General features: G+C 44.9%; 2 protein-coding genes across 3 annotated transcripts in view; one reads left to right on the forward strand and one right to left on the reverse strand.

The window, feature by feature from the left end:
• The window catches only part of M6PR (mannose-6-phosphate receptor, cation dependent), a 42,635-nt gene extending 27,327 nt beyond the window's left edge, over nt 1–15,308 (reverse strand). The window contains exons 1-2 of one of the 2 annotated variants that reach the window (XM_078787117.1): nt 15,183–15,308; nt 2,834–2,997 (exon numbers count right to left, since the gene is read on the reverse strand). In XM_078787117.1, coding sequence (XP_078643243.1) covers nt 2,834–2,966 — 133 coding nt within the window. In that variant the 5' untranslated portion in view covers nt 2,967–2,997; nt 15,183–15,308. Of the gene's footprint in view, nt 1–2,833; nt 2,998–11,850; nt 12,488–15,182 lie in introns of those variants that run through there. The other variant, XM_068131073.2, reaches the window with a different exon arrangement.
• The window catches only part of WDR45 (WD repeat domain 45), a 40,452-nt gene continuing 29,440 nt past the window's right edge, over nt 15,250–26,261 (forward strand). Inside the window, exons 1-6 of the mRNA XM_068131072.2 lie at nt 15,250–15,376; nt 19,676–19,750; nt 21,074–21,178; nt 22,196–22,301; nt 23,198–23,292; nt 23,382–23,461. Coding sequence (XP_067987173.1) covers nt 15,334–15,376; nt 19,676–19,750; nt 21,074–21,178; nt 22,196–22,301; nt 23,198–23,292; nt 23,382–23,461 — 504 coding nt within the window. The 5' untranslated portion in view covers nt 15,250–15,333. The remainder of the gene's footprint in view (nt 15,377–19,675; nt 19,751–21,073; nt 21,179–22,195; nt 22,302–23,197; nt 23,293–23,381; nt 23,462–26,261) is intronic.

Genomic DNA, 26,261 nt, shown 5'->3' on the forward strand with positions numbered 1-26,261 from the left:
CTTATCTATTAAAATGAAACACCCAGGAAACTGCGTTCAAATATGTACAGAAAATAATATAAGGATTTATTATTGAAAAGTAATAACAGTGAAAAAACCACGCGCCGGTAATACTAATAACTAAATCGGGACGTCCCCACACGACTGATATCAAACACAAAACGAGGGAGATTAATTACGAAAAGAACACGTCACGTCGTTCAAAATGTACGCGGATTCGGGCTTATCTGGTCTTTCGTCGTCTTTGTGGCTGCCGTCCAACACCGCTCCTTTCGGCCCGATCGCACACCTCGCTCCAAGTTCCACGGCCCTCTGCGTCCGCCTCCAAGCGCCACCAGGCCTCGTCGGTCCAACGGCCCACACACACCACGAGCTCCTTTGCTCCAACGGTCCACCGCAGGGCTGCACGAAGCAACCAAAACCAAGTGCCAACTGCCAACTGCAACGAGCTGTGGTCACGAATGCTCAACGAACCGTGTCCTGTGCCAACTCCGACGAACTGTGCAACGAACCGTGTCCTGTGCCAACTGCCACGAACTCTGGTACGGAACTGTAACAACGAACTCTGCGACTCAACTCTCTCAACTCTGGACTCCACTCGAACTGCCGAAATGGCGTCCGACCGTCGCCTATATTGGTGGCCGATGACGTCACATTGGCGCGCTCCTCAGCCAATCATAGCCTCCCAACTCGCCCAGGTCACGCCCTCTGCGGCATGCGACTCCTGACATCTCCCGTCCGTGACCCCGCGGTCCTGGTGTAACACGTGCCAGCGAGGTTGGTAGGCCTTTGAGGTGCGCAGGCGAGGTTTGTAGGCCTTGGAGGTGTAAACGGTGGCGGTGTATTGTGGCGGTGTTCTTGGCCTGGTGGTGCCCATTTATTACGAAGTCAATGTCAGGGAAAGGGAATTATTTAATGTTGCACTAAGGACCTAACTAATGTTTATGTGGTTTGCAGTGCCATAAAGGACAAAGGTTTGATTACTAGGTGATACTCACAGGGGCATTACCTTTAATCCCTCACTATTTAACACTCGAATCTCCAGGTAGATCCACACTCATACATCTTACCCCGACAACCGCCTGAACATCAATAACTTATTACATGTAGAGTCCCTGTCACGACAGCCGAATACCTACCTATTCAGATCTACCTAGCTCTAGATGTTGCATTACCAAATTCATAACACCCGTAACACCATAACACCACTGGAGATTGGAATAATTATAACCACGGCATGAGTAAATCCATGGCTGTTGCGAACTGGCTCAAAATCCTCGGTAGATTTTACAAACCATCGCCATATGGTTCCTTGGGGTCTGCACAGGCTCCATCTATATATAATAATAATAAAAGGGTGTGTGTGTGTGTGTGTGTGTGTGTGTGTGTGTGTGTGTGTGTGTGTGTGTGTGTGTGTGTGTGTGTGTGTATGTGTGTGTGTGTGTGTGTGTGGTCATAAATCACAACATAGCATTATCTTTGCTATCTTTGCTAACTCTCCCTCCTCCCCTCCTCCTCCCCTCATCCCATACTTCCCCAACCCTCTTCTCTCTCTCACCCTCCTGTCTTAATACTTCCATCACGAAGCGACACAGTTGTCAGGCAAAGCCGGATACTTTGCTAGTACATATAATAAATTTAAGTGTGGGTCAGTGTGTCGGTCATTGTGTCCTCCATGACTCCAAAACCATGAAACCTATTGGCCCAAAACTTTGCATGCAGACTAAGGGAACTCAAATGGAGTGCAAAAATGAAAACTGCGCATTTGGGTAAATTTAAACACCCCTTTTGAAGATAAATAAAGGGCTTATTAAATGAACACCAAAAACAGGCTTACCATTGGTCAGCCCACATTCAACTCACAGGGGTCTTAATCCACCATGTTAGTTTGGCCTAATCAAAGTTGCACAGGCCTCTGGTGTGCATTTGAAGACTGAATACACCAAAGATTTTAATTTACCTTACTAAGGGTTTTAAAATAATTTTCTCACAATTCACAACTCAAACACGAGCCACCACCTGTCATGGGAAAGGGGCGTGAGTCAGGAGAGAATGGTGAGAGGAGGTGGGGGAAGTGGTGGGAGGAGGCAGGGGAAGTGGTGGGAGGAGGAAAGGGAAATGGTGGGAGGAGGCAGGGGAAATGGTGGGAGGAGGCAGGGGAAATGGTGGGAGGCAGGGCAAATGGTGGGAGGAGGCAGGGGAAATGGTGGGAGGAGCAGGGGAAGTGGTGGGAGGAAGCAGGGGAAGTGGTGGGAGGAAGCAGGGGAAGTGGTGGGAGGAGGCAGGGGAAGGGGTGGGAGGATGGAAGGGGAAGGGGTGGGAGGATGGAAGGGGAAGGAGTGAGTGGGAGGATGGAAGGGGAAAAGGTGGGAGGAGGGAAGGAAGGGGTTGAAGTCCAGAGGATGGAGGTGGGGTGGGAGGAGGGACCTGGCATTGCCAGGCAACGCCACGTACCTTTGCTAGTATCCTTATAAACTGATAAGCTATCGCATGCGGCAGATCTCATTTGAGTGTCTGCAAGTCAGAAACCGAATTGAATAAAATATCTGTTCGGCTTTCCAGGCAGATGGCCTTTACAAACAATCTGTTGCTAAATTGATCAGGCAGGACGGAGGATTCGACCCCGAGTCCACCCTAACCCCCACTGTTACAATATTTTCAACCCTATCAAACCCCCACCCTGTCCCGACTCCATTCCATTCCCCCTTCTCCTCCTCCTCCTCTTCTTCTTCTTCTTTCTACCGCTCCTCCCACTCCTCCCCTTCCTACCTCCTCCCCTCTCCCTCTGTAAGAAACAAAAGCCAACAGTTCATGGAAGGGCTGGAATACTCACATCCTTCAACCAGGTGGGTGTCGTTAAGTCGACCCAAAACTTTGCCAACATTGTCTTTGTCCTCCTTGTCTTTTGCCTCATGCTGCACCGCACTGGCAGAATCTCCATCCACCTCTGCACACACTGCGAGCATGTAGTTGTACGGCTTCAATTTCACTTCAAATCTGGATCGATGAAGGGTCAGGGAAAACAAGTACAAAATAGAGGAAAAAATGAATGAGGTTAATGAGGACAGAAAAAAAGGTAAATGTGGAATTGTAAAGTTACTCAAACAAAAGGCAACAAACTAAAGTTACTCACATGAGCAAAGTATGAACGACTTGGTAAACAAATAATCTCAACTATTAATTATTATTTTTTAATGGAATTGGCTTGCACAATGATGATGGCAATATTTGGTCTATCCTAGTCTTTTAAGTTGTGTGTCACAACATAAATGGCCTCTAAAGGCCATCTAAAGGCGGTTCCTAGTCTTTTAAGTTGTCCATTCGCCAGCAATGGGTCTTTCCATGGCCTAACTTGTATGCACTCAGCCGAAACCATTTCCACCCTTCTCCTGTTGCTGTGTATCCTGGTGTGTACCCTGGTTTAGAATAGGTACACCGTATCGCTGCGTGTCGTAGGAGGCGACTAAGAGGGTTGGCATCAGGAAGGGCATCCAGCCATGAAAACATTGCCTCAAAAAGAGAACCATGACAATTACAACTACATATGGGCAGGGTACAGCCCAAAGTGGAGATCGGTTTCTGAGGTTTGGGACATGGAATGTAGGGAAAATGACAGGGAGATCAGGAGAAGTGGTGGAAGTATTGGTCAGAAGAAGAGTGGACATATGTTGTGTGCAAGAGACGAGATGGAAGGGAAGTGGTGTGAGAATGGTGAAGGGTAGGCAGGGACAGAAATACAAGTTTGTGTGGAAAGGGTGCCCGGAGGGCGTGAATGGTGTTGGTGTCCTGTTTTCTGAGGAGTTTGTAGACAGTGTGGTGAGTGTGACTAGAGTGAGTGATAGGTTGATGATGGTGAAAATGATGATTGGAAAGCTCTTGGTGAACGTCATCTCGGGATATGCTCCGCAGGTTGGTTGGAGCGATGAAGAGAAGGACAAGTTCTGGTGTGCGATAGAGAAGCTGATGGAAAACGTGAAAGATGAAGCAGTTGTTGTGGTAGGAGGAGACCTAAATGGACATGTGAGAAGGAGTATGGACCGTTTTGAGGGAGTTCATGGGGGTTACGGATATGGTGTGAGAAATGGAGAAGGTGAAAGGATTTTGGAGTTTGCTGATGGAGCTGATTTGTTGATTTGTAATACTCAGTTCCAGAAAGAGGATAATAAGCTTGTTACATACACGTCAGGTGGGTCGACGACAACCGTTGACTACCTGGTGGTGCGTAGGCGAGATAGGGGGCACCTCCGGGACACAAAGGTGATCCCGGTGGAGGAGGCTCTTTCACAGCACCACTTGGTTGTCTGCGACATAAGGGTGAAAGGTGCGAGGAGAGCTCGGCGGGTGAAGCACCAACCGAGAATGAAGGTGTGGAGGTTGAAAGAGGTGACAGTAAGGGAGGCATTAAAAGAGAGGCTGAGAAGGGTAGAGGATGATGTGGTTGAGCTTGAAAGTGGTTGGATGTCCATGAAAGATAGTCTGTTGGGAGCCGTTAGTGAGGTATGTGGATGGACAAAAGGACCACCGAGGCACTCGGAAACATGGTGGTGGGATGATGAAGTTGGAAAGAGGATTGCCGAGAAGAGGAAGAGGTTCAAGGAGTGGCAGAAGGTGAAGGGTACGGGAGCAGAAAAAGCAGAGCATGAAAGTTATAAGGCAGCCAAAAAGGCTGCAAAGAAAGAGGTAGCAAAGGCGCAGGAGGCATGGAGGAAACTGTTCGGAGAACGCTTGGATTCGGAAGAGGGTCAGAGAGCGGTATTCAGGATTGCAAAGCAGATAGCGAAAGAGAGGTGTGATGTGATGGAGGTGAGTTGCTTGAAGGATGAAGTGGGACAAATCGTTGTGGACCCAGATGGAATTAAAGGAAGATGGAAAAGATATGTGGAAATGCTGTTGAATACAGAGAATGAATGGGATGGCAACATAGAGAGTAACCCAGTTTTAGGACCGGCAGAGAAGATAACTGAGAAAGAAGTTGAGGAAGCGATAAAAGCAATGAAGAGTAGAAAAGCGGGAGGGCCGACGGGAGTTGTGGGAGATATGTTGAAGGCAGCGGGAAATTGGGGTGTGAAGAGAATGACAGAGATCTGTAATCTGGTGGTGAAAGAAGGCCGCATTCCAGTGGCTTGGGAACCGAGTACCCTCGTCCCTCTATACAAGGGGAAAGGTGACCCTCTGGAGTGTGGCTCATACCGAGCGATAAAGTTATTGGAGCATGGAATGAAGGTATTGGAAAGGGTGTTGGAGAGGAGGATAAGGAAGAAGGTGAAGATCGACGAAATGTAGTTTGGATTTATGCCAGGAAGAGGAACGACAGACGCGCTCTTTATTGTGAGGCAGTTGCAGGAGAAGTACATGGAGAAGAGGAAGAAGTTGTTTCTTGGGTTTGTTGATCTGGAGAAAGCATTCGATAGGGTTGCACGCGAAGTAATGACATGGGCATTGAGGAAGTTAGGAGTGGAGGAATGATTATCAGAGTAGTGATGGCAATGTACAAAAGAGTGCGCACAGCTGTAAGGACGAAGGACGAGAACAGTGGTGAGTTTGAGGTGAAGGTGGGAGTGCATCAGGGGTCGGTACTAAGTCCACTACTATTTGTAGCTGTGGTGGAGGTGCTGGCTCAGTATGTAAAGGAGGGTTTACCGTGGGAGTTGTATGCAGATGATCTGGTGTTGATTGCGGAAAGTATGGATGGACTGAAGGAAAAGATGAACAAGTGGAAGGAATGTATGGAGACAAAAGGTCTGAAGGTGATTATCAGAAAGACGAAGGTGATGGCAAGTGGTAAAGCATGTGGGGAGGTGGAAAGAACTGGGAAGTGGCCATGTGCTGTGTGCAGGAAGGGTGGCGGAGTGAACTCCATTCAATGTACAATGTGCGCTGAGTGGGTTCATCAAAAATGTAGTGGTCTGAGAAGGTCATTAACCAGTGTGGCAGCTACATTCAAATGTAAGGTGTGCACAGAGGGAGCTGCAGATGGAGGAAATGTTGAGTTGGATCTTGGAGACGACGTGAAGCTGGAAGGTGTGAAAACATTTTGCTACCTCGGAGACATGCTGAATGGAGAAGATGGATCAGACTCGGCAACGGTTGCTCAAGTGAGATGTGCATGGAAGAAGTTTCGGGAACTGAGTGGCGTGCTGATGAGGAGGGGAGTGTCGTTGAAGCTGAAGGGAAAGATGTGTGCTGCATGTGTGAGAAGTGTTATGATTTATGGGAGCGAGACATGGGTAACGAACGTCAAGCAGCAACGAAGGCTGGAAAGGGTGAAAATGCGAATGGTTCGGTGGATGTGCGGAGTATCGTTGAGAGAGAGGAAGACAAATGATGAATTGCGAAAGATGATGGGAATAGAGCCTGTGATTGATGCTGTGAAGAACAGGTTGAGATGGTTTGGTCATGTGTTGAGGAAGGATGAAAGTGACTGGTTGAGAAGAGTGATGGAAATGAATGTAGAAGGAAGTAGAGGATGGGGAAGACCGAGAAAGACTTGGCTAAAGATGGTGGAAGAAGAAATGTGGGCAAGGGGGTTAACAAGGCGAGATGCAGAAAATAGGGCAAAATGGAGAAGATCGTCATGGGGACCGCAAGGCTAACCCCCGCTCTAGCAGGGAAAATGGCCTTGAAATGCATGTTGTTGTTGTTTTGTCCTCTTGCTGTGTAATACCCGTTTCCACTTCGCCCTGTTTTGTTTGTCGATTTGTTGGCACCTTTCTTGCTCTTCTACAAACCTCAATAACTGTTAATTAAAATAACCAAAAAAAAAAAATTCCTCAATTCCACCTGTGCCATTGTTATTCCTCAAACTGTAATTTTTTCATGTCTGTCAAGTATTTTAAATAATACCCATAGTCCTCAACCCAATCATGAGCCTTGATTTGCATCCCATCGAGGAAATAATCATGATTATAAACCCACAAAGACATACATAGTGCATTCAGACCCCTTCACTTTTTTCACATGTTGTTATGTTGCAGCCTTATGTTGAAATCGTTTAAATTCATTTTTTCCCTCATCAATCTACACTCAATACCCCATAATGACAAAGTGAAAACAGGATTTTAGAAAGTTTTGCAAATTTATGAAAAAGGAAAAACTGAAATTTCACATTGACATAAGTATTCATACCCTTTGCTATGACACTTGAAATTTAGCTCAGGTGTCTCCCATTTCTCTTGATCATCTTTGAGATGTTTCTACACCTTGATTGGAGTCCACCTGTGGTAAATTCAATTGATTGGACATGATTTGGAAAGGCACACACCTGTCTATATAAGGACTCACAGCTGACAATGCATATCAGAGCAAAAACCAAGCCATGAGGTCGAAGGAACTGCCTGCAGAGCTCAGAGACAGGATTGTGTCGAGGCACAGATCTGCAGAAGCCGACAAAAAAAAATTCTGCTGCATTGAAGGTTCCCAAGAGCACAGTTGTCCCCATAATTCTTAAATGGAAGAAGCTTGGAACAACCAGGACTCTTCCTGGAGCTGGCCGCCCGGCAAACTGAGCAATTGGGGGAGAAGGGCCTTGGTAAGAGAGGTGACCAAGAACCCAATGGTCACTGGCTGAGTTCCAGAGATCCTGTGTGGAGATGGGAGAAACTTCCAGAAGGACAACCATCACTGCAACACTCCACCGATCTGGGCTTTATGGCAGAGTGGCCAGACGGAAGCCTCTCCTCAGTGAAAGACACATTCTTCTCTGTCCGCTTGGAGTTTGCAAAAAAGCACCTAAAGGACTCTCAGACTGTGAGAAACAAGATTCTGTGGTCTGATCAAACCAAGATTGAACTGTTTGGCCTCAATTCTAAGCGTCATGTCGGAGGAAACCAGGCACCGCTCATCACCTGCCCAATACCATCCCAACGGTGAAGCATGGTGGTGGCAGCATTATACTGTGGGGGTGTTTTTCAGCAGCAGGCACTGGGGGACTGGTCAGGGTTGAGGGAACAATGAACAGAGCAAAGTACAGAGATATCCTGAATGAAAACCTGAAACAGAGCACTCAGGACCTCAGACTGGGCCAAAGGTTCACCTTCCAACAGGATAATGACCCTAAGCACACAGCGAAGACAACGCAGGAGTGGCTTTGGGACAACTCTGTGAAGGTCCTTGAGTGGCCCAGCCAGAGCCCTGACTTGAACCCAATAGAACATCTCTGGAGAGACCTGAAAATAGCTGTCCACCGACGGTCCCCATCCAACCTGACAGAGCTTGAGAGGATCTGCAGAAAAGAATGGCAGAAAATCCCCAAATCCAGGTGTGCAAAGCTTGTCGCATCATACCCAAGAAGACTCGAGGCTGCAATCGCTGCCAAAGGTGCTTCAACTAAGTACTGAGTTAAGGGTCTGAATACTTATGTCAATGTGATATTTCAGTTTTTTCTTTTGAATAAATTTGCAAAACTTTCTAAAATCCTGTTTTCTCTTTGTTATTATGGGGTATTGAGTGTAGATTGATGAGGGAAAAAATGAATTTAAACAATTTCAGCATAAGGCTGCAACAACAACAACAACATGCATTTTAAGGCCATTTTCCCTGCTAGTGCGGGGGTTAGCCTTGCGGTCCCCATGACAATCTTCTCCATTTTGCCCTATTTTCTGCATCTCTCCTTGTTAACCCCCTTGCCCGCATTTCTTCTTCCACCATCTTTAGCCAAGTCTTTCTCGGTCTTCCCCGTCCTCTACGTCCTTCAACATTCATTTCCATCACTCTTCTCAACCAGTCACTTTCATCCTTCCTCAACACATGACCAAACCATCTCAACCTGTTCCTCTTCACAGCATCAATCACAGGCTCTATTCCCATTATCTTTCGCAATTCATCATTTGTCTTCCTCTCTCTCAACGATACTCCGCACATCCACCGAACCATTCGCATTTTCACCCTTTCCAGCCATCGTTGCTGCTCTACGTTCATTACCCATGTCTCGCTCCCATAAATCATAACACTTCTCACACATGCAGCATACACCTTTCCCTTCAGTTTCAACGACACTCCCGTCCGCATCAGCACGCCACTCAGTTCCCGAAACTTCTTCCATGCACATCTCACTCTAGCAACCGTTGCCGAGTCTGATCCACCTTCTCCATTCAGCATGTCTCCTCGGTAGCAAATGTATATACATGTCGAAAGATTTGCAGCTCAGGATTCATATTGTAAAGGATAGCACACTGAGCAGTAATGTAATTTTAAATTCTTTACAAGTCAGGAGACGACGATGGTTCATGAGCGAGCGGTATTCAATGACAAAGGAGGGACTATAACCGAAACAGGCCCGGACTGGAGGGTCAGGGGCCCATGTGGCAGGTGTAGGCCCCCGACATGCGGTGTACATGCTTATTTACAAAGGGCCCCAATGCGATGCGTGCGCAGGCCTTTAAGAGCCAGCTGTACATAATTGTGTGTGGTGCTGGCCTGGAAATGTCAAAACGAAGGTTACTGACCTTGAAATGAGATAGAAAATAATGTATAATCAGTTATGAGGTTAGTTAGCTACACAATACCAAAAATTCGGTTCGATTCCAACAACTTTGAAAATTTTACCTTTGTGACCTTCAAAGGTCAAAGGTCAAAGATTCTGAAATTTGTTGGGAAACTTGTATTTCATGATGTATGTGATAATATAAGATCATGTACGACATTTCACCCTATCAGGAAGCGAACAATGTAATAAAACCATCAAAAATAGACTTTTCTAAATTTTGTGACCTTGTGACTTTGACCTTGGGGCGAAAATGAAAAATCGAGCTCTGTGTGGCTAGACACATGAAATTGGCCTAACCAAATACCGAAACCGCTGTCAGATTCCACCAACTCCCTCGGAGAAGATGTAGCTTGAACTCGATTACCCCCTAAAAAGACATCTTTTTTGGGCGTGGCTCCGCCCACAGTGGGCGCAATACGCCGACTCTAGGCAGGACACAATTAGATCATGATATCAACCTCCCACCCAAGTTTCATCAAGATCGGATGATATCATCGGGTAGTTATGCTGCGGACAAACAGACAGACAGACACACACCCATGACGAATATAGTGGTCACTCTGTTTGATAACTCGTGAACCAATTAATAGCCTGACGTTTCGAGAACAAACGAGTTCTCTTCCTCAAAGGCGTTGAGTGTTGTGTTAACCATTAAGTTCCATTGGGGACGTTTCACGTCATGGATTGGTCCAAGTCCTTGCCAATCACAGGGCTTCCCTGCATTCAAATGACACTGCCGTTTTTGACGTTGTAATTGATTGCATCGTGCTTTCTATGTGGGATGCAAGTCGATGTGTCAGTTGTTACGTGCTCCTCCCCAAACCCCGGTCACGGTGTACCTCCGAGCCCCGAAAGGAGTCACGGCAGAAAGATGTGTTATTCTGTGTGTCAATGACCAATGGTGAAACCACACCAATTGTTACCAAAAAACAAGTATTGTATTAAGGTCACACAAGAATAACAGCACAAGAACAATATGAATCAATTGTACAACAAATATTATATCATTCCTATGATGGTACCATCAGTTTCTTACAATATAACTCACTGTGCTCCAAGTGAGCGAAAAGAACATTCCCAAAGTCTCTGTCCCGGCATCAAGCCAAAGTCGATCCACGCTCCGGTGATCGCAAGAACGATGTCGTATCGAGACCAGAATCCAGTTCGGCTGACAGTCACGCTGCCAAAGATGCGCAAAGGTGCCCTCAAAAGGCGACTGGGAAATCACACCTTCGGGTATGAACGTTCAACGGCTCCCAAACGGAGGACCGCAAATTCCCAATCAAAATCCACGTTACACACGCAAACCAGGTTAACGGCTGGGTGCGGTGAGATGGCTGGAGCGAGGTGAAATGGCCGACGGGCCCGTACTGAAGGCGTACCTGCACTCCAACAACGATTCTCTTCGGAATCGACCGCAAAACCTGTCACGCAGGTTTATCTGTCACAGCGATAACCACTCTGTCACAAGAATCCTTTTCCCAGGAAACCCAAAGTTCGCTCATGCCCCCGTTCGCCAGCGTCTCCTCGAGACCTCAAAGCAACTCGGCTTTCTTTTCCGACCTCTCTTGCTCCGCTCTTCTTCCTCTTCTTCTTCTTCTTCTTCTTCCGGTTTTCTCCCGATCCGGTTTCCGGTTTCTTTTAAAACACTAATTTTTTCACCTTTTGAAAACAGTTATCTCCCTTTCACTTAAACGACAACAATAATAGTACATGGAACCAAAAGTGCTTACAGTGGATGAAAACCACAATGACGGAAGTGACGAATCCGTAACACAGTTGATGGAATTTTCATCAGAGTACCAGGCCTTGACATTGTCACGGTTCACTTTCAAAGATCCTGTGCCATTGTGCCAAGGATCGTGGTCTGATTCCATGAGAATGTGTGTTGGTGTGTGTGTCGCAACCAATGACAACCTGTCTTGTTGTCTTACAGCACAGCACGTTGGTGTTCAGTTCAGTTAGCCTTGTGGCTAAGTGTTTGGATGTTTGGCCCACATAATTGGCTTCACAATCTTCACATTGTATGTTGTAGATGACTTTGTCAAATTTGCTCACCTGTTCTTTTGGCCTGGACGTTTACAAACAATATTCCGGACGTTTACCACCGTTGACGCAGCGTCCTTTGCAGCACCTTATCCAACACGTTACATTAGTTATTTGTGTCTGTTGTTTGTGTCCTTTATGAGGTCCTTATAAACATTATGCTTCCTGTTTGGAATAGCTGAGGTGGTTATTGGCCAATTAATACCCATTAATACTTTCTAATACCCATTAGACAAAGCAGACCCGCATAAAATGACAACCAGAGCCGAATCGCCATTCCCTCGACACCGTGACCGGTCTCAGAGGCCGAGCGGTCGTACCGTCGACCGAAGAGTGGCTCCAGGCGTACCAAGATCTTCGACTGCTGAGTGGACTTCATATCCACCAAGCATTTGGAATCCCCAGCGCAAAAAACCAGCAGCGAGGAAAGACAAAGCGACTGCAGCTGCAGCCGGGAGAGACCGGGAAACGCCATAGCGGCCTCGGAGTAACGAGGAGAAAACAGGGCTTGCAGATGTGTGGGAAGAAAGGGGAATAAAAGAGGGAGAAGGAGGAATTGAAGTGGAAAATAGGTTGGGTTATGACAGGTGAGAGGAAGCAAAGGGAAGTAAAATGGAACAGCGAGAGGTTAACACTCTACGCTGATCATATGATTTTCAACACGTGATATTTTGTCATGTTGTCAGTTGTTTAACAATGTTTGATATTATTTTCAAGGATCAATGGAAAAACAAGCTTCATGCAGGAAATGTCTCAAAACGTCGAATTTTTCAATCACTTTCATTTGTAAACGATTGTTACAACCTAGGGGGCTTGGAACTTACACTCGGAACCAATACACCGCCTCATCGCTACACCTTTAAACTACAAACAGTATAGTGGGTAAACCGAACGCATAATAATATAATAAAACAAACTTAAATAAACACGAAGGTATTATTCAACCACTTTCATTTGGAAACGAATTGTACCGACTAGGACTAGGAGGCTTGCAATTACATTCGGAACCAATACACCGCCTCATCGCTTCACCATTAAAATCGAAATAGTATAGGAGGTAAACCGAACGTGTAATCAAATAATAATAACTAACTTAAATAAAGACAAAGGCATCAGGCATATCAGTAGAAGTTTATCGATATATATCAGTAATCAATACGAAATTCACACCCTCTCTCCTCCCAAACATCCCGACATCACTGTCTGGGCTTCAGAAACCTTTCTTTTTAGCAACCACCACCATGGGAAATGAATCAATCCCTGGACAGATTTGAGTTTCTGCCTCATTGGCCATCTTTACTAAGAAATGCCTTTCAGTTTATATATAAAAAAGGCAAATAAAAGTAACAAAGCTAAACATGTGTCCTTCAGTCAAGCGTCCACCTTCCATTCCAAGGGTGTGTTCCGTTAGCAAGCAGCTTGCTACCGCTTGCCAAGCGGCTTCATTAAAAATGCTCAAGCAAGCACTCCAACGGAACGGAACGCTCGGCACTGCTTAACAACATGGCGGTCTCCATGGAAACGATGTTGTCGTGGTTCTCAAGTATGTGCTGTTTGGGTCGTCGCTTTCAGTTTTACTCGACCCTCTTGTGACAACTTCCCCCAAACGAATTTATTATGTTCGCAGCGGATACAGAGTACGAGGAAGAGGGAAAGAAAGAAAAAATAAATGGAGAGTCGGGAGGAGGCGCCTCCTGCCAAGCTTATCTATGGACCCTATCACGATGCATTTTGGAGAGGGGGTGGAGGTTTTGCTTGTTTGTAGATCTTGAAGAGTTTGGATGAAAAGTAGACTAACAATGAAAGTGAGAAATGCACGTTTCAATAATAATCTTACTATAATTCACCAAATGTCTGTCCGTCTATCTGTCTGTCTGTCCCTCCGTCCGACTGTTCCCAGGTACCGCAAAAATGGCTGAACCGATCGCAACAAATTTTTGGGTGGGAAATCCTGGGACCCCCTGGAGTAAAATAGGCTCTGTTGTTTTTCCAATTTTTCCAATTTTCCAGTTTTTCCAAACACGATGGAATAATACATATGGAATAAAATAATAATAATACACGATAATACATGAATATTCGATAATACACGAATAATACACGATGGAATAAAAGTATTTATCGATATGAACAGTGATGTGGCTTTTATTGAAATTCTACAAATACTGTTTAGATTTTGATGATTTGCATGTGATATGATTTAACGGATGTTTATATGGATCGTTTAAAATAAATAAAAAGCCTTAAATTTCTGATATTTTGCCTTTTCATTTGGGCCTCCCCATTGTTACTGTGTGTGTTACTGACGGTGACGGATGTAGGGCAGGTACCATTGCTAGTATTATTAATATAGGTTACTGTGTGTGTTACTCTGTGTGTTACTCTGTGTGATACTGTCTGTGTGCATGTTATTGTGTGTGTATTACTGTGTGTGTGTGTTACTGTGTGATACTGTGTGTGTGTGTGTGTGTGTGTGTGTGTGTGTGTTACTGTGTGTGTGTGTGTGTGTGTGTGTGTGTGTGTGTGTGTGTTACTGCATGTTTGTGTGTGTGTGTGTGTTACTGTGTGTGATACTGTGTGTGTGTGTGTGTGTTACTGTGTGATACTGTGTGTGTGTTACTGTGTGTGTGTGTTACTGTGTGTGCGTGTGCATTACTGTGTGTGATACTGTGTGTGTGTGTGTGTGTGTGTGTGTGTGTTACTGTGTGTGTGTGTGTTACTGTGTGTGATACTGTGTGTGTTACTGTGTGTGATACTGTGTGTGTGTTACTGTGTGTGTGTGTGTGTGTGTGTGTGTGTTACTGTGTGTGTGTGTGTGTGTGTGTGTTCGTTACTGTGTGTGTGCTAGTTACTGTGTGTGTGTTACAGTGTGTGTTGCTGTGTGTATGTGCATGCTGCAGTATGTGTGTGTGTGTGTGTGTGTGTGTGTGTGTGTGTGTTACTGTGTGTGTGTGTGATACTGTGTGTGTTACTGTGTGTGATACTGTGTGTGTGTGTGTGTGTGTGTGTGTGTGTGTGTGTGTGTGTGTGTGTGTGTGTGTGTTACTGTGTGTGTGCTAGTTACTGTGTGTGTGTTACAGTGTGTGTTGCTGTGTGTATGTGCATGCTGCAGTATGTGTTGCTGTGTGTGTGTGTGTGTGTGTGTTATTGTGTGTGTTACTGTTTGTGTGTGTGTTACTGCATGTGTGTGTGTGTTGCTTTGTGTGCATTACTGTGTGTGTGTGTGTGTGTTACTGTGTGTGTGTGTGTGCGTTACTGTGTGTGTGTGCTAGTCACTGTGTGTGTGTTACTGTGTGTGTTGCTGTGGGTGTGTGCATGCTACAGTGTGTGTTGCTGTGTGTGTGTGTGTGTGTGTTACGTTACTGTGCGTGTTACTGTGCGTGTTACTGTGTGTGTATTGTGAGACTAACACACACACACACACACACACACACACACACACACACACACACACACACACACAATAACAGTGTTTGCAGCCTTGCCGATGGAAAGCTCCTCCCGTCTCTCTTCGTCCGCATTCCTCATGATTTGTACACGGTATTTTCCTTTAAAGTATAATATTGTTAGCAATCCAATCCGTTTTAAATCCGAATATTGTAAAACCAATTAAATCAACCAGAAAGAAGATCATCGCCAGCTTTCGACTTGCCTTCACACGTTCAGTGGATGTATTGGGGGAACCAATATGGCCGCCGGTACACTTCCGGTGGTGTCACAATAAATAGGTGATTTGGCCTTGAACGTCCAGTCCGGTTGGTATAGAGATCAGTGGGCGCTGCGCGCTGTTTGCTTTGCTGGAAATGTCGAGGATCGTGAATAGCATTCGTTTTAATCAGGACCAAGGTGAGTTCGTTTGGGGTTTTCCTTAACTGTAATTCACGTTTTTGTTAACTCTGCTGCACACGGAATCGCAATTCCATCGATGTCGTTCTCCTTGTTTTTTGTTGTTGTTGTTGTTGTGATTATTGATGTTCGAGTTCGTCATCGGAAGCCTTTCAGACTTGTTCACCCGTTTACGGAGTTCCCACTGGTTATTGGGCGAACCCAAGGACTTGTAGGCCTCAATTGGTCCTAATCACAGCCTGGCGTTATGGTTCATTTGGCATTAATAATAATTATTATCATTAATATTATTAGGTTCATTTACAATTAATAATAATTGTTCGTATTATTATTATTATTATAACGATAATAATTTGAGTTCCCTTGCAATAAACTTTGACGCAGGAGGAGGCCATTAGGCCCAACAAAGCCTGCGCTATTATTACCAACCTATGGTCGTTTGTCCGTTCTTATGCTTTTAAATGTTGAGCGTCAAGCAAGGAAGCAGCAAGTACCATATTTGAAGTCTGTAGTTTGACTCGGTCGGGGTTCGAAACGCCAACCTCCCAGACACAGAGAAGACCCTGAAACCATTACACCACCAACGCTTTTTAAAGTGAGCAATACATTTTACTGTCTAATCATGGATTTTATTCTCCTCTGGAGTCTAGTTCGACATTATAAGTAACTGGACTATTTAAAACCTTTTTGACAAATCAGTCACCACATTGAGCCTCAAATTGTTGCTGGGAAATAAACTGTGCTGTTGTCGAGGTTGGAGTGACGTCACAGTCACACATCCGTCCTCAACTTTTTGAGATATCCTGCTATGTATCGTTTTTGGTCCTATCTCCCAATGGTGAAGAATGACTTTAAAAATTCTAGTAGCCGGATCCAGATCCGGATCTTCACCAAAATCTAACAATTTCGTCCTCGTCACATACACTACCTCTCTGCCAAATTTTGTTTGAATCCATCCACAACCTTTCGAGATATCTTGTTGACAGACAGACAGACAAACAGACAAACTATAAATCGATCAGAGACCGAGGACTTGCCGGAATGTACTTTTTTCAGGGGTGTTGGTTAGAAGGGAATCGGATAATGTTTGACAGAGTTATTAGTAAAAAAAACAAATTTTGACCTGGAGTTTGACTTTTAAAGGTCATTCAAGGTCAAAGGTCATGGTGCCAAATGAAATGTCGTATGTGACTTCCTATATGTCAGTAACAGTAAGTGTATGCATATCTCTTGTACTTTTAGAGTTATAGTGGTTTGAAATATATTTTAAATGAAAACTCGACCCCCCTGATTTCACGTTTTGGGTGACCTTGAGCTTGACCTTGGGCCTAGAGAGTTAAAAATTGGGCACAGTCTATTCCAGGGCAAGGCAAATATGTGTGTAAAGTATGGCGATGCTATGTACAACAATGTAGACGTAGTACTGCGCACAAACAGACAGACAGACAAACCAACCAACCAATATACTTGCCGGAATTTTTCCGGCAAGTAACAAACAACCAGACAGGGGTGAAAACATAACGTCCATCCACCTACGGTGGCGGAGGTAATAACTAAGTTAGTTTGCAACTCACAACAGTTAAGTTATGTTGAGATCGGACTGAAATCTAGTGGTCGAGATATTTATTTTATTACCAACCAATCCGGGGTTTCGAAATTTATTTCGGTAATCAAATACACAATGTAATGATAACGTTTTCAATATTAAAATCAAATCAAAGTAAAGCCATTAAAATATATCTGTTCTCATCGAAATATAATTACGGATCAACCCTGGTGTACAGTCGTGATACTCCACCTTAAGCCAGTCTCGCGGGTTGTTTCTCCTGGCGTCTGCGGCAAGTTTCCCAAATACTGATGACATCACTGCCAAAGCCGAGCCTGGCAAGTTTCCCAAATATTGATAAGACATGACTGCCAAAGCTGAGCCTGGCAAGTTTCCCAAATATTGATGACATGACAATGCCAAAGCCGAGCCTGGCAAGTTTCCCAAATATTGATGACATGACGATGCCAAAGCTGAGCCTGGCAAGTTTCCCAAATATTGATGACATGACAATGCCAAAGCTGAGCCTGGCAAGTTTCCCAAATATTGATAAGACATGACAATGCCAAAGCTGAGCCTGGCAAGTTTCCCAAATATTGATAAGACATGACAATGCCAAAGCCGAGCCTGGAAAGTTTCCCAAATATTGATGACATGACAATGCCAAAGCCGAGCCTGGAAAGTTTCCCAAATATTGATGACATCACAATGCCAAAGCTGAACCTGGCAAGTTTCCCAAATATTGATGACATGACAATGCCAAAGCTGAGCCTGGCAAGTTTCCCAAATATTGATAAGACATGACAATGCCAAAGCCGAGCCTGGAAAGTTTCCCAAATATTGATGACCTGACAATGCCAAAGCCGAGCCTGGCAAGTTTCCCAAATATTGATGACATGACAATGCCAAAGCTGAGCCTGGCAAGTTTCCCAAATATTGATGACATGACAATGCCAAAGCTGAGCCTGGCAAGTTTCCCAAATATTGATGACATGACAATGCCAAAGCTGAGCCTGGCAAGTTTCCCAAATATTGATAAGACATGACAATGCCAAAGCTGAGCCTGGCAAGTTTCCCAAATATTGATAAGACATGACAATGCCAAAGCCGAGCCTGGAAAGTTTCCCAAATATTGATGACATGACAATGCCAAAGCCAAGCCTGGAAAGTTTCCCAAATATTGATGACATGACAATGCCAAAGCTGAGCCTGGCAAGTTTCCCAAATATTGATAAGACATGACAATGCCAAAGCTGAGCCTGGCAAGTTTCCCAAATATTGATGACATGACAATGCCAAAGCCGAGCCTGGAAAGTTTCCCAAATATTGATGACATGACAATGCCAAAGCCGAGCCTGGAAAGTTTCCCAAATATTGATGACGTGACAATGCTAAAGCTGAGCCTGGCAAGTTTCCCAAATATTGATAAGACATGACAATGCCAAAGCCGAGCCTGGCAAGTTTCCCAAATATTGATAAGACATGACTGCCAAAGCCGAGCCTGGCAAGTTTCCCAAATATTGATAAGACATGACAATGCCAAAGCTGAGCCTGGCAAGTTTCCCAAATATTGATGACATGACAATGCTAAAGCCGAGCCTGGCAAGTTTCCCAAATATTGATAAGACATGACTGCCAAAGCCGAACCTGGCAAGTTTCCCAAATATTGATAAGACATGACTGCCAAAGCTGAGCCTGGCAAGTTTCCCAAATATTGATGACATGACAATGCCAAAGCCGAGCCTGGCAAGTTTCCCAAATATTGATAAGACATGACTGCCAAAGCCGAGCCTGGCAAGTTTCCCAAATATTGATGACATGACAATGCCAAAGCCGAGCCTGGCAAGTTTCCCAAATATTGATAAGACATGACTGCCAAAGCTGAGCCTGGCAAGTTTCCCAAATATTGATGACATGACAATGCCTAAGCCGAGCCTGGCAAGTTTCCCAAATATTGATAAGACATGACTGCCAAAGCCGAGCCTGGCAAGTTTCCCAAATATTGATGACATGACAATGCCAAGGCCGAGCCTGGCAAGTTTCCCAAATATTGATGACATGACAATGCCAAAGCCGAGCCTGGCAAGTTTCCCAAATATTGATAAGACATGACTGCCAAAGCCGACCATGGCAAGTTTCCCAAATATTGATGACATGACAATGCCAAAGCCGAGCCTGGCAAGTTTCCCAAATATTGATAAGACATGACTGCCAAAGCCGACCATGGCAAGTTTCCCAAATATTGATGACATGACAATGCCAAAGCCGAGCCTGGCAAGTTTCCCAAATATTGATAAGACTTGACTGCCAAAGCCGAGCCTGGCAAGTTTCCCAAATATTGATGACATGACAATGCCTAAGCCGAGCCTGGCAAGTTTCCCAAATATTGATGACATGACAATGCCAAAGCCGAGCCTGGCAAGTTTCCCAAATATTGATGACCTGACAATGCCAAAGCCGAGCCTGGCAAGTTTCCCAAATATTGATGACATGACTGCCAAAGTCGAGCCTGGCAAGTTTCCCAAATATTGATGATATGACAATGCCAAAGCCGAGCCTGGCAAGTTTCCCAAATATTGATGACATGACAATGCCAAAGCCGAGCCTGGCAAGTTTCCCAAATATTGATGACATGACAATGCCCAACTGCCCGCAGTGAATGTGACAGCAGCCCAGGAATATTGTGTGTTATAAAAACTCGTGTTACTGTGAGATCTGGTGTTCTCTTGGACCTGACCAGTCCCTGATTACAGGCTGCTTTTGTTGTGCAATGGAGACCGGGGTGAGGATATACAACGTGGAGCCTCTCATGGAAAAAGCCCATCTTGGTGAGTTCTTTGGATTTCTTATATTTGAACAAATGGAACGGATGTCCCATCTCGCTCGTCATTTTGAATTGCTGTGGAATCATTTGTAGGGTTTTGTATTTGGGACCATTTGCGTATTTTCCTTATACATACATAGAGGAAAACTTGAGGTTACCAAAAGAAGTTATGGAAACGAATGGAAGGAAGGAGTGGAAGGGGTGGAAGGAAAAAGGAAAGGATGTTGGAATGAACAGAGAATACAGGACCATCTTTCAGGGTGGGAAGGTGGGGTAGGGGTATTATTGGGCTCAGCATCAACATGTTAACCCAAGAAAGACAACAGAAGATCATCTGACATTAGCAACGCCAAACAGGTCAAAATCTGGAACAAACCATGTACATTGCAAAGATTAAACTGTATTTCATCATGTAGACAATGAAGTTTAAAAACAAAACTATGAACTGCAACTATGAATTGTACATAACACAGTGGAACTATCTTTCTTCATCACGACCACAAAATTAATAGGAAACAAAAAAAGAAATGGGGAAGTGCAAAACGCTCATATTACCTATGCCATTGTCCTCACGTCATCAGCACTGCCATTGTCCTCAAGTCGTCACGTCTACCATTGTCCTCACGTCATCAGATCTGACATTGTCCTCGCATCATCAGTTCTGACATTGTCCTTAAGTCATCAGGTCTGACATTGTCCTCGAGTCATGAGGCCTGACATTGTCCTCGAGTCATGAGGTCTGACATTGGCCTCAAGTAATCAGGTCTGACATTGGCCTCAAGTAATCAGGTCTGACATTGGCCTCAAGTAATCAGGTCTGACATTGGCCTCAAGTAATCAGGTCTGACATTGGCCTCAAGTAATCAGGTCTGACATTGGCCTCAAGTAATCAGGTCTGACATTGGCCTCAAGTAATCAGGTCTGACATTGGCCTCAAGTAATCAGGTCTGACATTGGCCTCAAGTAATCAGGTCTGACATTGGCCTCAAGTAATCAGGTCTGACATTGGCCTCAAGTGATCACTGATCAGGTATGACATCGTCCACCAAACAGAGTTGCATTCTTCAAAGCAGACAAATCAGGTTCAATCTCAGTCATTTTAATGTTACAATGTTCGGCATTTTTGTGTTTGATGGATTTATGTGCATGTTATACTATTGTGGCAATGAAAATGTTCATAGAAATGACTTCAAACCTTAATTGTAAAGCATCTGCCTCCATTCTAATGCTTGATACCACAGCCTGTGTTATAACAGAAGTTTTTTTTCACTAATTCACTCTATTGCCATTGCCTTTTTCCTGAAGTGTGTGCTTGTTTAATTTTCAGATATAGAGCAGGTTGGAAGTGTGGAACATGTCGAGATGATGCATCGGTCGAATTTGTTGGCTTTCGTCGGTGGGGGATACGCACCCAAGTTTGCTGATAACTCCGGTACGATCACCGTTTCATCTCGATCAGATAACTCTGGCACAATCACGGGCCACCAAATGGTGGGCCAATAACATGTCTCAGCTTTCCACTGGAGAGTTCATAGAACACTTTACCCTGAGGAAGAACATGCACGAAACAGACGGATGTTTTTTTTTGACGAAGTGAGCTCAGGTGTTGAATAGCTGGGTATCGCCATTTTGTCTGAGTATCCTCTCCTGGGAAAATGTGAGCAGCAATTTTGATTGGTCGAGCCAACATACAATTTTGCTGACTTAATCGCCAAAATACTGCGAAACTGTAGGTTTTTGGAAGTGCCAACAAGCCGATTTGTGTTCTTGAATCTAATCAAACTAGTGTGTTCAAAACATATAATTCAATTGAAATTAAAGAAAAAAAATGAAAGGCTGCAGAAAATAAAACCCAAGCAATCAAATCTGAAGTTCACCGCTGTTTATTCATTTGAGATACGCCAACTGTTACACTTTCTTTAACACATTAATTTATTTATTTGTGCATGTTGTTTGTGTCCTTTTATGAAGTCCCAAAAATGTAAAGTTTCCTGTTTGGAATGATTTTCAAAAAAATATTTGACTGCCAGACAGACTGACTCTGACTACAGCAATCGCTTTTACTCCGCTTTGTGCTTGTTCTTGCGGGGTAATGATTGAGGTGCTTTAGCAACGTTAGAGTAACGCTTGATGTTATTTTGAGCTGTATGGTTTCATTGAATGTGCATTTTTATTTGCAAAATCGCATTGGATATTGTTGTGTTTCCCTCTCTCCCTCATCCCCCTCCCCCTTATCCCCACCCCCCCCCCCCCCCATTTGTCCCCCGCTCCCTTTATTATGTTCCATGTGTGTTTCCGTTTATGCTTTTGTGTTTGCTCTTACATGAGCCTCGACTTTTTATATTCTGAAATCTTTGACTCTCATCCTTACTTGCAGGAACTTGTTGGTGCCATATTTGAGACTGATGTTAGCATTAATTTTATTTTATTTTTCACTTTGTCTTGGCAGCGCTTGTGTGGGATGCAGCGCGAGAGGGAAAAGACACCAAGGATAAACTCGTTTTGGATTTCACTTTCACCAGCCCTGTTTTGGCTGTTCGTATGCGGCATGACAAGTATGCACTAGCATTCCTTATGTTCTTTCTTGTTTGGTCAAACAACATGATGTTTGTTTCCTTGTGTTTTACATTCACAAATCAGGGCATGGTGCTACTTTGTTGTAAAGTTATATGACACGTTCCTGAAGTAGATGCTTGTCTGTCAAATGGCAGCACAAGTATCTCACCCTCGACAACTTCAACTAATGGTGCTTTTAATTCAATCAAGGGGTTGGCCTGTTGGTGTTCCATCTGAACCTTGGCTAGAATGAGGTCTCGAGTCCAAGTCCGAGTTTACAATATATTGAACAAAACACGAGTAAGGAATTGAGACAACATTTTGAGCTCGTACAGTCTCATTGTCATCGTTCTTATTTGAATTCTTCAAAATACTGCTTATTGAGGCAAGGAGGCAGCATTGGGGCTTGATGAGCTAAAGAGATAGCCCCTCCACTCTCGACACCCCAACACCACCTCTCCACAATTTATCTGGAAAAGTCTAACTTTTCTCGAGTCCAAGTCTACACCGGCAATTACTTAATTTATGGCATTGCACAAGGCTACTAGACCTTTCCGAAAAAGAAAACAAACCTCCAGCAAATGAAAATCGACTATTTCTGAAACAAACCAAACAAAGGTAGAATTTTTTTTTTTTTTAAACAGTGGCATTTTTCCCAATTATTATACTGCATGTTTAATATGCATTTTGAGATGAATACAGTAATTGTGGTATCTCAAATAAACATTCCTTTTGTGATTGACATGTGGGTAGAGCACCGAGGTGGTGAGCCAAACGGCCTCTTCCTGATATAAAGTTCTGCTATTGTGTCCAGCTTTTCTCTTTGACAACCCTTGGTGTTTCATTGTGTGCTTCTTTGCAATGCTCGGTGATAATGGCTGATGTTTCTGTGCAGGATTATCATTGCGATTCGCTACAGGATTTACGTATTTACATTTCCCAACAACCCACAGAAAATCTTCGAGTTCGATACACGAGAAAATCCAAAGGGTGAGCTTGGTGTGACGGTGTGGGTATTTGCTTGGATGGAACACTAGCACAGAGTGTGTGACTGTTGTTTGATGAATGTATCCTCACAGGTCTCGCGGAGCTCTGTCCCAGTTTAGAAAAACCCTTGTTGGTTTTCCCAGGTCATAAATGTGGAAGTTTGCAGCTTGTGGTGAGTAGCCGCTGTTGCTGTTGGATTATAAGATTTGCTGGCTGGTTTGAAGTAGTTGTTGATCCTCAACCATTTGTTTAATGATTATGATTGAACCCGAAGACCGTTACTTCCGGTCGGTGGTGAGTAGGGTTGTAAGCCCAATCCGTCCGACTACCTAATTACCACCACCAATCCGTAAGCGAGGAGATACTCCCACCCGGGCCGCAGCGTGATTGGATGCGCCGAGCCAAGCGAGCTGCGACTCGGGCCGTTAACAAGAGACTAAACCCGATTCCGAGCGTTGGCCGAATCGTGCCACAGGTACTCAATCGGGAAAGGACTAAAGCGATCGGGGGAGAATGAAACCAAAAGGGTAAGAAATAACACAGGTTTATTCACTATCTACAAAACCAAAACCAATGAAGAAACGAAAGGTAGGAATGTACAGGAAGAGGAAGAAGCAGATACACAGGGCAACCTTAAAACAGTCTTATATTACAACCCCGGACAAACAAACAGACTTACACGAACAGGGAATGGCAGGAAGGAATGGCTGGAAGGAGGAGAAGGTCCAAGCCGATGGCAGGGCAGGAAGGTCCGGGAAAATGCACCGCGTCGAGGTTGGCTCCAGTCCACGCTCCGGGCTCGAGGCGAAACCCGGCGGCAGCTGCACGTATATTTTCACGCGGTAGGGGCTTTCCGAAGCAGTTTGTCAAAGAGCTCTGCCCAGCTTCGTCTCTCAGCCAGACCCCACCAAACGCCGTCTCCAACCCAAGTCGACTCTGTAAAAAGGCTCGCGCTGGCGCTTATATTATGCGCTTCTAGATCAATGCGCGCTTCATGGATCCACGCCCGTGGCGGTATTTCATCAGCCCTGGTTGGCTGGTAAGGGCTCGCTGGCTCCACCTCCGATGGTGAGTTGACGTGCCACACCTTGTTCTGGTGTCCCGCCCCCTTTTTCCTCGGCTTGAGACCACGTGCATAATGGTGGCTTGGTGCCAGCAAACAGCCCAAGGCAAACGGCAGCGAACGCTGCCCTACCGCTACTGCACTTTGAAGAGCGGGAGACGATTAGGGAAATTGAAGGGGCCTATTTTATTTGATTAATGCAATGCAGATTCAACTATTTGGAACAGATCCGTAACTAAAACACATAATAATGAAATGACTACAAAGAGGTCCTATGGTGCTCTACGTGTTGTACATGGACTAACTAGGGTGCGATCTTTAATAAAGCCAATTAATGGGGATATTTACAGGGGATCATTTATAAGGGAACATTTACTCAAATTTACAAAGTGAAGGTTCTAAAAACCGTAACACAGCACCCGTGTCTCCTCCAGGGCCGTCCCGGCCCGAAATAACTTTACTTAATGTGACACTCAGGTGTAGTAACCCCCTACTATTAACCTTACCCTGTGTGCGACAGTTTTAAAACAATTAAGTATGTCCCCCTGCTGCGTTACATCCTACCTAACAGACTCACGCCCACAGGATAACCGAATCACGGAATTATTTCCAAACTAAACACATACGGTGGGGAGCATCATTTACAAGATACTATTTGGTATTTACAATGCGAACCCAGGGCCTGTCATTTTGGGAGACAAAATATGTTTTGCAAGAGGAAGGAGCATGCACTGCACTGTACCGATACACCATACCCACATGCCCGGGGATGCACAATTGATATTGCAGTGCACCCCCGAGCACAAGAGCATTACAATTCACCAAAGCACCAATAAGCACGAAAAGCACCATCCAGTGCTCGTTTCACACATGTCATCACATTTCAATTATAAACAAACTGATGACCTTGTTCTTGTCAGCTCCTGCTCTGCTGGCCCGATGGTTCTTGATGTTTCGTTCTTGATGTTGACTCTTGCTTGTGGCTTGCTGCCTATTTGCAATAACAAAAAAAAGGCACACAACGCGTCCATTTTTTAAATTTATGGCCAACAGGGGCCAACTAAGGGTGGTCCACCTGTATGGCATAGGGGCCACCTCACCGTGGTCCGCAAGCAAACTTTTCTCTGGCCATCATGGCCGGTCCCAGCAGAGGGGCCAGGCCCCAACACGTGGGGTCCATAAGTGTGGTGCTTGGCCACAGAACCGTGGTCCATATGGTGGTGCTAGGCCGCAAGTCGTGCGGTCCATAAGGTGGTGTATCGGTCCAGGCAGGCTGTGCAGCGGCAGCTCTGGCACACAACTGCGGCTACCTGCGCACTCCCCCCGGACCCAAAAGAACAAGCCGTGAGTGGGGAAGGAAGGACACAGCAAGCATCGGGGCAAGGTTGCAAGGGTACACATTAATACAAGGTAATGCAAGGTGAGGTGCGCATTGGAGCGAGCGGAGAAAGCTCGTCCCTACTGTACGTCACCCACCCTGTCACCTACCCTACCCTTGCCCTTACCCCGTATTTACAAAATTCTACACATTTACCAATTCCGTCTCTATTGTCCTGTCTTCCCCATATCTCCCCTAATCCAAATTGCTTACCAATCCCACTTACCAAATTTGCCATAAAACCCAATTTCTCATCAATCCCTCCTAAGGAGGAAGAGATGGAACATACAAGCACAATGTCACCCCCACGTCATGATGCGTCTCACCATTCCAAACATTTGCACAAACCGGTGGTGTGGAGTCCTGTCACCTTGGTGAGTGGATGTAGATGGTGCGAAGAGATTCCAATTCTAACTATACTCTAAATGACTTTAACACACTTACTCTACCCGGGGTCTTTCCCTGCCAATCCATTGGCCATCTTACACTATGTGGTTCTAAGAACCGAACTCCCATTGACCAAACTGTGGT

This window comes from Myxine glutinosa, chromosome 11 (assembly GCF_964187855.1).
Source record: "Myxine glutinosa chromosome 11, kmMyxGlut1.1, whole genome shotgun sequence".
Classification (NCBI taxonomy): domain Eukaryota; kingdom Metazoa; phylum Chordata; class Myxini; order Myxiniformes; family Myxinidae; genus Myxine; species Myxine glutinosa.